General features: G+C 51.4%; 1 protein-coding gene across 1 annotated transcript; it reads right to left on the bottom strand.

Moving 5' to 3' along the window:
- Nucleotides 1–1,243: 1,243 nt before the first annotated feature.
- On the bottom strand, nucleotides 1,244–7,642 carry HMOX1 (heme oxygenase 1). The gene is made up of 5 exons (XM_082784422.1): nucleotides 7,484–7,642; nucleotides 7,071–7,191; nucleotides 4,196–4,687; nucleotides 3,494–3,602; nucleotides 1,244–2,003 (listed from the first exon to the last, which is right to left on the bottom strand). The coding sequence occupies exons 1-5, from the start codon at nucleotides 7,621–7,623 to the stop codon at nucleotides 1,867–1,869; spliced, it is 999 nt and encodes a 332-aa protein (XP_082640548.1). The 5' UTR covers nucleotides 7,624–7,642; the 3' UTR covers nucleotides 1,244–1,866.
- Nucleotides 7,643–13,415: the final 5,773 nt, after the last annotated feature.

The following is a 13,415-nucleotide window of genomic DNA, read 5'->3' as shown; positions in this document are numbered from 1 at the left end:
CGGGTGAAACCATCCCGGGAAGGGGGCGTGTAATGGCGGTGGTGGGGGGCGGTGGTGGGCAGCAGGGGTGGAGGTTTAGCCATAAAGAGGGACAAAGCTGCAGCCTCCAAAGGCTTTCTTAGGGCTGGTAGGACCACAGTGATGTATGTGGGATACTTTGGAGCACTGGATAGGTGGAACTCTGCATGAATTTCAATAAATGGCTATGTTTGAGTATCTGTTGTGTCTTGTGTTCTCGCTTTTCAAATATTCGGCTACCTGTTTGAAGAATTACCCGTTTGTTTTCTTACCAGAAGTTGGCAAACGGGGTCCACGGGGAGAAGTAGTAATGGGGATTTTGGAAGGATATGGGGTGGGTGAGGACAGCATCGGTCCCTGTCCCGCTGGTGCTCCTCAGCAGGACCTGCCCTGTGGTTTCTGCTCCCTGTCACGGTTCTGCTCTTGGGATTAAAGTCACTGCCGGAGCAGAGGAAAGGACTAAGCTGAGAGGTTATGGCCATGCTGGGTCTGAAAAACAGCCCCTCCTGCAGTGACTCCTGGAGTTGAAGACCCTCCTAAGCAGGCAGGACGGCAGGTGGCCACCAACCCAAGTCTTCAGACCTCATATGACAAAAGGGAAGCGAAAAGGGCTGTGCATAGGCTGCTCCAGCAGTGCCACCTAGCTGGACTGTCTTTAGCATCACCTCACGTGTGCCAGATTCTGGGAGTGATTTGGGCTGGTGTGACTTCACCTAGGTGAGGGCATGCAGTTGCATGCTTGTTCCCCATTTAGCTGTCAGGTACAGTCAAAGCCTAGCATGCATTTGATTTCCGAGTGCTTTTCTGATTCATGGGGAAGTTCTCACAAACGCAGTCTAGTTAATGAAGCCCTCAGCTGGCCACAGCCAGGGAGAGCTGTCCTTTTTGGGACCAGCTGAAGGTCTCATCACATTTTTCTCTTAATAGGACCGCAGCCAGCTCTGACATCCAGTGGCCACCCCTTAAAGATGCTTTGTACAACTGCAGAATTTTGTTCCATTTCTAGAAATGGAGACCAGCGTGTAGGAGCTGAAGAAACCTGCCCCAGCTTGTACGACAGGTTATTGTTAGAACTGAGTGGGAACAGAGGCTGGCTCTGATAACTCCCACCTTCCTCTGTTGCCACGTCTGTGGAGGCAGCAGATCCAAAAGACATAAAATGGGGAGGAAGGAAAGACACCTCCTTTCTTCCCAGGCAAGGCTTTAACAATACGAAACATCAGGCTCAAAGACTTTACGTTGAATTTTATTCTGTATATAAATTATATAATCAGACAAAAGAACAACACTGTATCTTCAACAAGCAGAATCTGTTTTTTTTTTTTTTTAAAAAAAAAAAAAAGGAAAAAAATGATTGGAAAAAGATTTAACAAAGACCTGATAGTGTCATATAAAACAGTCTGTAACCCACGGGAGCTGCACGGCTCCGCAGAAACAGTGATCACAGTATTATGTAGCAGTATGAAATATTGAGCAAACAGAGCTCCGGGGAACTGCTTATTTCTGAGGCAAGACAGGTGTCAAAGCTACATTTCTGATCCCGATCCTGTAGGATTTTTGCAGATATGCTGTAAAGCAACCACAATTCTTGGCCATTGTTTTTAGACCTTTCCTGCCCTTGGTTCTGGTGATATAGTCTCCAAGGAGAGCTCACACCAAGCACAGGAAAGACTTTGCCTGAACCCCCGTGCAGCACTCTCTGCTTTCTGTGGAGAAAGGTCTCCAAATATTAGTGGCAGAGCCAAGATCACAGTACCCAGTCGAGGGGAATTTCTCTCAAGGGACTGGGGAAGATGGATTAGTTCAGGGTGAGGGAAGGCACAAAGAGAAGGTGAAGGTCCTGCTTGTTCACATAGCAAACAAGCCCACGGCGACTGTCGTGACTATGAAGCCGAGCGCAAGGATCCACCGCACGAGGGGAGAGGTGCCCACCAGATCTGTCTGACTCCTGCTTGTCCTCTCACTCTCTTTCCCAGGCGCTGGACCTAGAGCAAGCAGGGAAAATAACATGGATGAAGATAGGCTCAGGCAAGTCGATGCTGGTGTGCTGGGGCAGACCCTGCTGGAGCCATCAAGGGGAGGAGGAGAGGGCCCAGAGCCCTGTGAAGCTGGGGGAAACAGCAGCAGCAGGTTCTGCTCTCTCAGGGCAGGTGAGCCAGGGAAGCAAAGGACTTGACTTGGGTATCACAAGGCTCACAACCCTTCTGATTGTGCTTGGATACTGGCCTCTTTCTTCCCTTGCCTCCCCTCTGACTTGTAAATGCTCTGCCCAGCTCCTCAAGGGACTCCTTCAGATCCCTGATATGTGCAGAAGACAGCTAAATAAAAAATTAAGACCGAATTTTAAAAGACATTTTTTCTCCTGTTTTCCATTTGTTAGGCATTTTATGGCCTTAAACAGATAGTCCTTAGCACACCAGACAAATAATTGTCCCAGTACAACCTCAGAATGGGATTCCTCATCCAACACCAAGCACTTTTGAAAATCTTATCTCTGTGGGTCAATTGGAAAAGAAGCAGCAAAGATTCACAGGGACATTTTACTGCCCTTCTCAGAGAACTTGCTCTAAGGTTCATTGTCTGGTGATGCGCAAGACCAGGATGCTTTTCATTCTTTGCCATGGGAAAACTGCTTCAATCCAGTATGCACTGAAAAAATCTCCCTTTTGGTTCCAGAATGGGTAGGTCATAAGGGCTTTCTTATGGGAAGCACACATTATCAGGGAAACCAGTCTCTTCTGTAAACATCTGAGCCTGCTCCTACTTCAGTCGGCAAATCTGACTGCATAAAAAGGGATTGCCTCGGTTGCTCGGGCTATACCCAGTTCATGATCAGCACTTGCCAGTAGATGGAGCTTTTTTTTTTTTTTTTTTGCAAAACTGAGTGGCAGCCTGTTTTCACCAGGTCTGAGCTGGTTACTATTTACCATGCAGAACCATGCTCATTATAAACCCCTTGCACTTTCAGGAACTGTTTTGAATAAACAGTTGAGGGCATAATAAACTGAAAGGCAGGAAAGCGATCAGAAAAAGATTTTGTCCGAAAGGACGGGCCATTTGGCAAGGCTGAGTGTGTGGAAGAACCCTCCTTCAGCATCGCAGTTGATATGCTGGGCCCCAAATTGTAGTCTTTGTTTCTGTGACCTTAAGGCCGGGTTTCGTTGTGGTTGAAACTCATGTGGCTAATGAGTTACTAAAACTTAAGAGAATGAGAGCGGAGTGTCTTCTTGTACAGCTCTCTCACTGACACTATTTCTGGAGAGCCCATGTATGTCATTCATGCTCTGTCATGTCTAGAAGAAGTTTTGCCCATGTCAATGCCTGCCTTTGCACTAAGTACTGATTGCTGGTGAAGAGACGGGGCAAGGATATCACACATATTTCTCAGTGACTTTTACAAACAACAGCAGAGGAAGGGAGGATAGCAAAACTACAAGGGGGCAATGCTAAACAACAGCCTTTAGAAATGTCTTACCGTGCTCATGTGATTTGTTAACGCTCCTAGCACGAAGATCTGCCTTTGGCTGCACAAGGTGACCGTTCTCCTGGCTCTTCGACACCAGCTCCTGCAGCGCCTCAAACACCTGAGAAGAAGGAACAGTGTCTCATTATGTGGTCTCTGCTCTTTGGCTTTCACTGCCCCCCTTGCCCCTGCCCCAGGCACTTTAGGAACCAAAGGAACCTACAAGCTTCCAACCCAAGTCTCTTTTTGCCACTTTTTGCCCAGAACAGTCTGCCTGTGGGGTCTGCCTGTTCACTTTACAGGTTTCCCCTGAAGCTTCCAGCTCAGGTGAAGGTTACCGTCCATGTTCTGGTGGGAAGGAAAGCAAGGTGTACAGTGCAGCTGGTCAAAATCCACAGACCTATCAAGCTGCACTAAAGAGGAATGACAGAAAGGTGGTGATCTCTACTCCTGGTATAAGCACACATTCATATCTGAATAATGGCACATGGAAGAGCCTGAAACCCCAGAGGAGGGAGAAGAGCCCCTCAGAGACCAGTTGCTTGCTAGGCTCCCAGTCTGGACAAGCATAGCCATCCAACTCCGACTAGGTTGCCATAACCCACAACTTCCTTTAGGCTCCACAGCAGAAATACCGGCTTTGCCATTCCCCTGAAGCTGTTATCTTATTTGAGAGAGGGTGTGGGCAGACAGGGCTGGCTGGTTGTTACTCACCTGTATATTTAACAGGAATGCTTTCTTGGCCTCCTCCAAGACTCTTTTCTTAGTAGCAAGGTCCATCTCAAGGGCATTCATGCGGGACCGATAGAGCTGTTTGAACTTGGTGGCGTTGGAGACTCCGTCGAAGGTGAAGAAAGCCAGCCCCTCCCCAGTGCTGGGCAGCTGGAGAGCCTTTTGGGCGATTTTCTTCAACACCTGCCCCCCAGACAGGTCTCCCAGATAGCGAGTGTAGGCATGGGCCACCAGGAGCTCTGGGTGGTTCCTGCCTACATAGTGGAGCCTTTCAACGTATTTCTGAGTAGCCTCAGGACATGGGATCTCTTCCCTCCAGTTCCTGCCGTAGAAGTACTTCAAGTCTTCCTCCAGGGCAGCTTTCCGGTGCAGCTCCGCCGGAAAATAAACAGGGGCATAAACTGGGTTGTCCTTGTTACGTTCAATCTCTTCCTCCAGAGCAGAATAGATGAAGTACAAGGATGCTGTAACGAGCTGAAACAGAAGAAAGGGGATGAGGTACAGGTGCATCTGTCTGTCCTCTTCAGGGTTTTGGGACAAATCCCACCAAGAAAAAGGTTACTCATGTGCACACCCAGTATTAATCACGCACATCTGTTATGGTGCAGGTTTCCTATGTGGCAAACAGAGTTGCAAGGCACAGTGAGACACCAGTCTAGCCCTTCCCCTTCTTTAGGCAGCATCGGGTAAGGCCTAAGCCATTTCCAGCAGGTACTGGTCTTACCTGCCCTTGAAAGCTGCTGCTTTCACCTTCAAGTTAAAGTCCTTGCAGCTTGATACAATGGAAACTAGAGCCTTACGAAATCACTCAATGGTCTATTCTCTTCATTCCCCCAGACAATATGGAGAGTATTCCCAAGGGTACATTGCTTGATGCATTGTTACAGCCTGAATGCTTCAAGATGTGGCTTTCTTTTGTGGGGCGACCCACCCTGCTAATTTTGCAACCTATTTGTTCAGCTGGCAGCCCACCAGCCCAGGAGTGGAGGCACCCCAGCTCTCTCTTTTGGTCTTGGAAATGGCATTGCCTCTTGGTTACCCTGAGGACAAAAGCTAAAAGGGGGCTGGAGGCACAGCCCGCCTCTGAAAAACGCCTTTGTGAAGGATCACTGAGAGGCTATGTGCTCATCCCTCTGTTTTGAAACCATTGTTATTGTTGTTTTTTCCCAGCTTACGCGATATTTTCTTCTGTCTGCCAACTTTTCCATGTGGCGTAAGACAATCTAGCTGTGTTCTTCCCTTCCCCGGGGATTCTGTTTGCAGAAGCTGTGTTCGTATTTACACCTAAAACACCTCTTGCTTACACTGAAATCCCTTATTGACAGCAAGGGGTAAAACACACAGGTATCATAGTACAGGTGAGTCAGGTCTGAAGAGGGATTACACCGATGTCAGGAGAGAAAGCAGCTTACTCTCCCACAAAGCTATCAGTTCTGCAGGACAGGAGGTGCCTTTTCAACTTTACGCCACTGTGTCAGCAAACAGGACTTTGATATACACACAGGCAGTGACTTGGTTGGGGAAACAGATATTCAGATTCTAGGGAGTCGTGCATCAGGGCTGATGCGTGGGTTTGCCAGGTGGGTAAACAGAAAAAAAAAAAAAAAAAAGAGGTTTTTAAATGATAACCCATTTTCCAGCTTACTGGAAAAGAAACCACATACAGGAACATTGCCTAACAAATTAAGAAAATTTAACCTGACCCGTTGTTTTTGGTAGCAGCCAGTGGGTCAGTGGGAAACATGGATTTGGAAAATCATCATTACTTTTTAAAGCCCAAAGTCACCTCTCACTCCCCCTGACAGTGTGTAAACAGTTTCTGGGAAACTGAGCTGTGCTCCTGAATCTTAGAGGCCTATTTCTGGCTTTTTTTTTTTTTTTTTGTTAATGCCAGCCTGTCTCAAATTCACTGCCTAACAAATGCCCCGTTCCTAACAGCAGGAAGCCAGCACCTGCGATTGAATTCATGCTTCACTAAGTATCATGAATACAACCTGTCAGGAATAAGTAGTCTTTTGCCTATTCTTGTGGATTTATTTATCAAGGAGCGATTGAACAACAAAGTAATTAAGCCACAGGTCATATTACTGGCTGTTATTTGCAAACCCATGCGTCAGTTCCTCTGGCCTGCTGGGAATTTCTAGCCCAGGTGTTTGCCTTGGTTTTGCTCATGGCTTTGTTATGTAGCTTAGATCCCAGGCATCCCCTATAGCCAGGTTAGGCACAGACTAGTAACTGCAAATAACTCTTAATATATCAAGAAAAGCAACAGGCTCCTACCTGCTAGCAGCAGATACCGCTTGCCCAAGTTCAGTCTGCCTTTGAGCAATTGTTCCTGATCTCAGCCTGCTATAACCCAAGTGACAGCTAAACCACTGCAAGGTTTGGTGCCAGACGTGATCTCACAGCCTCACTTTATCACTATCCCACCATTATTTCTAGCTGTAACTGCTCAGGGTGCTCTAAATTTAGCCCGCTCCACTCGTGACACTTCAGCCACTCACGTATCTGTGCATTGTTACGTCTCCATTAACTGCCTTCGCCACTAATTAACATGCAGGCATTTATGAAGGCAGATAAACGCAGTTAGGTTAATCCCTTCAATCTTACTGTCTTTTTTTTTTTTTCTCCTGCTTCAACTTGGCTGCCCATCCTGAAAGGCATAGCCATGCCTTAACATCCTGCAGGAGGGGTTGGTAGGATAGGAGGGTGCTGTGGTTTGTTTTGCACAGGAGATGCTGATGCTGTCCCTGTCCTCCCCCCTTTTGTCCCCACACATCCTGCCCCATCCACCAGCCTGCTTCCTGGTGAGGAAATCCTGCACCCAAGCCATGCTGCTCTGACGTTAATATCATACCTTAAACTCTTGGAGGGACACCTGCCCCTTCTGGAAGTTCTTCATGAAGGGTGTGTTCTCCGCCTGCTCGTGCACCTCCTTGGTGGCTTCCTTCAGGAGCTCCGACAGGTCCTGAGACATGCTGGGGAAAAGCAGCAGGACAGGCATCAGTGCTGTGGCTCCCCTCCAGCTGTCTAGGAAAAGCAGGGGGACTGGGACGGCAGGAAAAGGAGCAGAGAGATCCTAAGAGCCTGGGGTACCAGCATCCCAGTCGCTGTCCCAAGCGGGGAATACTGACAGACTCCATCCAGAGGGGAGAGGAGGAGCAAGCTGCTCCCTGCAGAGCAAACAGGAACAGCGTGCCTAAAAGCAGAAGAAGCAATGCACTACTTTTTCAACTAAAATGTACCCTTTCTCCCTTGCCCCGCTCTCACCTTTCAGAGCCGTGTTTCTGGGAAGTTTCCATGTTTCTCCACGTCGTTTTTCTGTTTGTTGTTTTTCCTGCTTGTGCTCCTCCTTCCCTTCTCCTCCCAGGACGGCGAAGCGTCTGAGCTGGGCAGCCCAGCTCCCGCATCCAGCTTTATAGCGACGAGCCACGTGAGCAGCCGAACGGCTGACCTCAGTGTGAGCACAAACTTCTTGCAACACGCGGCTGCACTTCCCTTCCCAGCGTGGCTGTCGCCCTGCCCTGCCTCTACCCCCCCGAAGGAGGCCAGCCTCGGAAGGCAGGAGGAAGTCACCCCACGCTTCGTGACAGCTCAGCACAAACGAGAGGATGCCCGGCCACTTCTCCTTCCCCGGGGGGCTCCTGGGGTTGGGGCAGCGGGGTTGGGCAAGGAAGGGTGGGTTTATAGGGGTGATGCCCGTGGTAGGGTGGGGAGCTGCCTCTCCCTACACCCAGCTGTGTCCCAGCTGTGTCCTGCCTCTGGAGCTCGCACAACATCTGTCCTAATCTGCTCTAGCAAGACTCGATTGCAAATGTTGTATTTCCCCTGGCAGCGAGCATCATAGAGCCTCTCAGGGAACACAGAGCTTGCTGGCCATGGGATGAGGAGCTCTGCAAGCTCCCCTTGCAAAGCCCCCTTGCTCCTCATCCCTCTGCAAAGACCCCTTGCTAGGTCTGCAAGTGCCACAAACACACTTGCACAGCACCAGACCCTGCTGAATTCACCTTGTCTCCTTGCACACAGCCAGCACAGGTGTGCCTGCACCAACGCATGGAGAAATCCTTTCTGTGCTCTGGTAGGATGGCAAAAATACCCTGTTTGTGTGGCAAGTGGCCCCCGCTGGTACCGCAGCCGTGTGCAGGGCGTTTCAGGAGGTTAATGCTCCGTCTCCTCCACACCCAGATGGCTGGAAATAGCTGCTGTGAGACTTGGGGTAAACTCTGAGGAAGCGTGCAGAGATTTGCAAAGGCAAATCATTTCTGATTTAGCAAAAGAGAGTTGGTCAAGGCGCTGCTGCCAGCAGCTGGCAGCTCTGCTGTTTTGTCTGGTTCGGTGGTCGACGAGGCGGCCAGCAGATGAAGTGGGGCCCTTCTTTTCCATCTGCAGCTCTGCTGGAAGCACAGCTAGCCGGGATCGAAGATTCTGTGCAGCTGTGCTTTGGGAAAACACAAATTTTGCCTTCAAGCCAAAAGAGTGGGGCAATCAAAGCCGGCGCTGCAGCAGCGGGCGCTGCCAGCCAAGCCGTGCACCTCACGTGCTGCCTTGTCCCTGCACCTACACCCCAGCTGGGCTCGTTATTGGGGGATAGAGAGCTGTACCAGAGGAAACGTGCCCCAACGCCTGTTTTGGGACCGGGGCAGACATCTGGTACACACTCAGGAAGGATTACTCAGCGCTTCCACCCTGACTCAGCCAGGCTTTTCCTGTAGGGCTCCTCTCGTTAAAGCAGCAGAGCATTCTAGCAAAAACTGGCAGCTCCTCTCCTACTCCCAGGCCCTCTCACATGACTTTGCTGCTGGCCTGCTTATTTTCCTATAAAATAAATGTATCGGGATGTCCGAAGCTTTGAAAGAAGTGTGATAAAGCCCCAGATGTCCGCTGGCAGAGCAGGGAGCACAGGGCAGCATGGCCAGCGTTGCCTGAAGATGTTGATGCTTTTTTTGTCACTGGACTGGCCCCAAAATGAGATTTTTTCCACTGACATCACTTTCTAGAAGCTCATGTGCGGTTTTCAGTGAGTCCTGTTTTGACACAAAACAGCTCCTGAGCTGGAGCACAGATTGAGCCTGCAGTTCTGCTGGAGGGAAGAAGAAAATATGTGAAAACAAATAATAATATTCATTTTATGAATAAGAAATGATATGGGGAAGAAATAAAAACAAACAACACACCCCCAAGCCCTATTCCTCTTTACACCTCTGTCCTGCAGCTCTGGTAGTGTGTCCCGTTCCTCCCCAAGGGCTTTCCAGTTGCATTTAGGGGAGTGCTTTTGTCCCCTGCCTGCTCTCCCAAAGTGGTGTGCTTAGAAGCACTTTGGGGATGCATCCAAGAAGTCCTCCTCCTTCCCCATCTTCCAGAGCTGATGTAGATGTGGATGTGAGACACTGAGGGGATGAGAGAGGGTACCCAGCCATGTCACTGCCATTCCAGGTAGGGCACTTCTTGCCAAGAAGTCCTGGTTTACCACTACGCTGTCCCAGGACAGCCTCAGCTTTCTGCTCTGAGTTGCCCCAAGTGCATCTCCTGAATGTGGGGGCTTCACCTTCTCCTGGGCTGGTCACAGGAGACAAGGTCCATCCTGCAGCTCCCCTCTGCTGTGAGCTTTTCCAGAGGTGCAGGGTAGCAAGCTGCGCCCCAGAAGCAGGGGTTATTTGGTATCGGGGTTATTCGGGATAAAGGGGCTGTGAAACTGGGCCCCGCTCTCCGGAAAGGCCCAGAGGCCCTGCAGCAGGATGGAAGGAGAACTGAAAGTGGGCTGTCATCAATTTGCAGCCACTTGCCTGGGGCTTTTCTGGCCTCATCCAATGCTCAGCAGCGCGGACTTGTATTGCTTCCCCTCTGCTGTTGCTGTGCAGCGTAGGGAAACATAAGGGCACTGTGTATGCCCGTGTGCTGGCAGAGGTTTGCTCTTCCTAGAAGAAAACCTCAGAAATGGATGCTGACGAACGATGGATGGGGAAAAAGATGTGTGCTTTTCATGGAAATAAGCAAACCAGCCCCTGGAGCAGCCCACTCGGGGTACAGTGAGCCACTGGGAAGCAGAAGCCAGTCCTCACCCAGGGCACTAGTGCATTTTGCTTGGACCTCATGGCAGTGCCTGACCTGTGGTGTCCCCCACGGCTGCCAAAAGTCCCATCCATCATCTCTTACCCTGCCAGCAAGCAGTGGGTGGGTGGTGCCGGGGCTGCCCGCTGTGATGTGCCTGGGCACCGCTGAGATTGCCCTGGAGGTTTGTGGCAAAGATGAATCGGGTAGCCCGAGGCAGGTATGTGTAACAGCTCCTGCTGGGCTTTAAAGCCTCTGTCTGCCTGTCCCAGCCCCTGAGAAAATATTTCAGTCAGGAGATCAGTTAGATGAGGAGTTAACAACAAGGAGTCATTGAGGAATCAGTGTTTTCTTCAGGGGCAGGGAGGTGGGGAGATTTTCCTTGTGGATTTTGCAGGCAGAAACTTTGCTTGCGCTATCAGTCGCAGAGAGCAGAGGTCTCCCAGCCCTGCGTGGGAAGCCCTGAGCCCTGCTTGCCCCTGGCCCCTGGTCCCCAGGGGGACGAGGAGGGGCCGGCTGGTGACAGCCAGGCTCGGCTGGTGAGGGGGGGGGGGCATGGGCAACCTGAGACCGTGACACAGCAGAAATCTGCAGTGCCTGACAAGGAAGGGGAGGCTGACTCAGCACCCAGAACTTGCTGTGCAAAGAGGAAAGGAACAAAAAAAAAAAAAAAAAAAAAAAAAACACATGAAGTTGCAATATCCGCTTAAAGTGGCTTCCCGAAGGGGGGAGTCGCTGCCGGAGGGTATGGGACGTGCTGTGGGTGGGTTGGTGTTTACTAGAGGGAGGCTGCCCGGCCCTGGCAGAACTGATTGTGCTCACTGCCGTCAGCACGGAACAATCCGAGCCGAGATCAGAGATACAGGTGGAAACACGGAGGTTGTGACCCCAAGGCACTGAAAATCCCCATGGGGTGTGGTGGGCGGGGTGGGGGGGGGCTTCAGGAGGGTCCTGCAGATGGACAGTGCAGTTCTGCACCGACACCCCAGGGACAGAGGTGGAGGGAGAAGGATGTGCACGTGCATTTCTCAGGCATAAATGAACCAGCTGGGTGGAAACGGGAAGCACAGATTACAATACCTACTTTTTTTAGGTGAATGGAAACACGAGTGCCACGGCACATAGATACCGAGCTGCCTCCATCGTGGCCGTGCTTCAGCCCTGCAGAAAGCAAAGCACGCCCTGCTTGGGACGGGACAAGCAGCGAGGAGCTGGGGTTGAAAAACCGCACGTAGGCACCGAGCAGGACTTTGCACCGCAGCTCGCACGCCTTTCTCAGGGGAGGGGAGGAGGTGAACCAGGAACCGAGTCCTACAAAGACAGAGGGAGCCCCCTTTGCCCCCCCTGGGCTTCCATCCCCCTTCCTCCGGGGTACGGGAGCTGCACATCCTCCGCTGCGGCCAGCCGGGGGTTTTCTTTCTGGAGATTTCTCCAGGCGTCCTGAGGAAAGGGCGCGGGGCCAAGAACAGCAGCTGCAACCTCAGCACGTCGGCCTGAAGCCGCCCTCCCGATATCCGGCCTCACGTGGCCCCGCTGCACCGTGACTCAGCAAAAAGAACCCCCCCCCCACCGCTACCCGAAAGCATTACTCAGCGATACAGTGGCCTGGTGTGACCCTGACTCAGCAGAACACCCATATGGGGGAAAGGGCGAGTCGGCGTTTGTGGGGCCCCCGCTTTGGCTGCCCGGGGGCTTGGAGGCTGACCCAGGACATCGGGGATGCTGCAGCCCCTTACGGGGGAAATTCACCTTTGCTGGTGTTTTTTTTTAGAAAATACTTGGGGTGGGAAGGAGCTTATTGTAGAGGCTGGCCGAGGCACAGCCTGCGTCTTCACTTCCTCCCCCCTTTTTTCTTCATTCTGTACCAAAAAATCACCGCAGGGCAGGCAGGCAAGGCTGCTTACCAGCCCGAGCTGCTGTTTGCGAGAGCTTTGGTTTAGGAGCAGGAGGCTGGATGCTAATGGGGAGGAATGAGCCCCAGGTGGGTTGCCCAGGCGGGAAGGCAGCTGGTGCATATGCCTGTAATTACGGAGCAGGGAAGGCACCGAGCAGAAATTTGTCCCAGTTTCCTTCAAAGCTCTTTATTTAGAGGCAGGGCGGGTTCAGCTTCAGGGAGCCCTGTGCACTGCGGTGCTTAGGGAGCACGAGTACAAAGGAGTGAGAATATCCCAGTTTTGGGAGAAGTGGGAATTTCCCAAGGCCTTTCCAGTCACCAGGGGCAGAGAGCATCCTTGCCCTTGTGTCTGGCATGGCGAGCCCTCAGGACTATGGCCGTGGCTCTTGAGCTAAATAATAATTAACAGCAACACCCGGGCGACGTGAGTGTGTAGTGGGATTCAAATTAAAGGGCCGAGCTGCCAGATGTGGTCTGGTGGAGCTGAGAGGGACCAGAGGTGCTCAGCCTGGGGTGGGCTCCCCTGGTGCAGCTGATGGGCAGAGCGATTGCACAAAGTGTCCTTGCGGGAGCTGCAGGAAATCCCTATCCTCAACTCACCCCTCCATCAAATCCACCTTGTGCCTCAGCAATGACTTTTGGCAGACAACAGCCCAAAATCAAGCACTTGGAGACTGGCACGTGTGGCTTTTTGTTGGTTCAGGGAGTTTCTCATCCCCACAAGAACCTCTGCTCCTGGGGCTGGACCCAGCCTCGCCGTTGCAGGCTGAAGCATCTCTGCAGCAGGCAGCTGGAGTAGGGAGGGATGCTGAAACACTGCTGGAACCCACACCGCCGAAAACTTCCCTTACCCATAGGGCCAGATCCTGCTCCTCTCCCCGTTCCCAGCTCTGTGACTTCTCCCAACCCCGCCGGGAGAGGGAAGCGAGCCCAGTGCTGCCACAGGCTGAGTCAGCTGTGGTTCCTGCACACACAAGGTTTTGCAAGGATGATGGCAGAGAGAAAAAGGAAGTTTTTTTGACTGCAAATCCATGTTCCTAAATCCCTTCTCCCTCACTCAGGTTTCACTGCCACTGCCACACACCTCTTTGTGACCACTGCCTTGCTCCCGAGTGTTGGGGAACCTCTTTTTTTCTCCTCTATTTTTGCACATTTTCCCATCCTTCTTCCCTCTTTGTGTCTTTCCTAATGCCCTGCTTTAACTTTTGGTTAGCTGAAGAGGCCAGGCTGTTGGACTTGATGGTCTTTGTACGTCCCTTC

Source organism: Aythya marila (assembly GCF_965140915.1).
Source record: "Aythya marila genome assembly, chromosome: 1".
NCBI classification, from domain to species: Eukaryota; Metazoa; Chordata; class Aves; order Anseriformes; family Anatidae; genus Aythya; species Aythya marila.
Note: the sequence above shows the minus strand (reverse complement) of the source record. Positions and strands in the feature narration are given on the sequence as shown.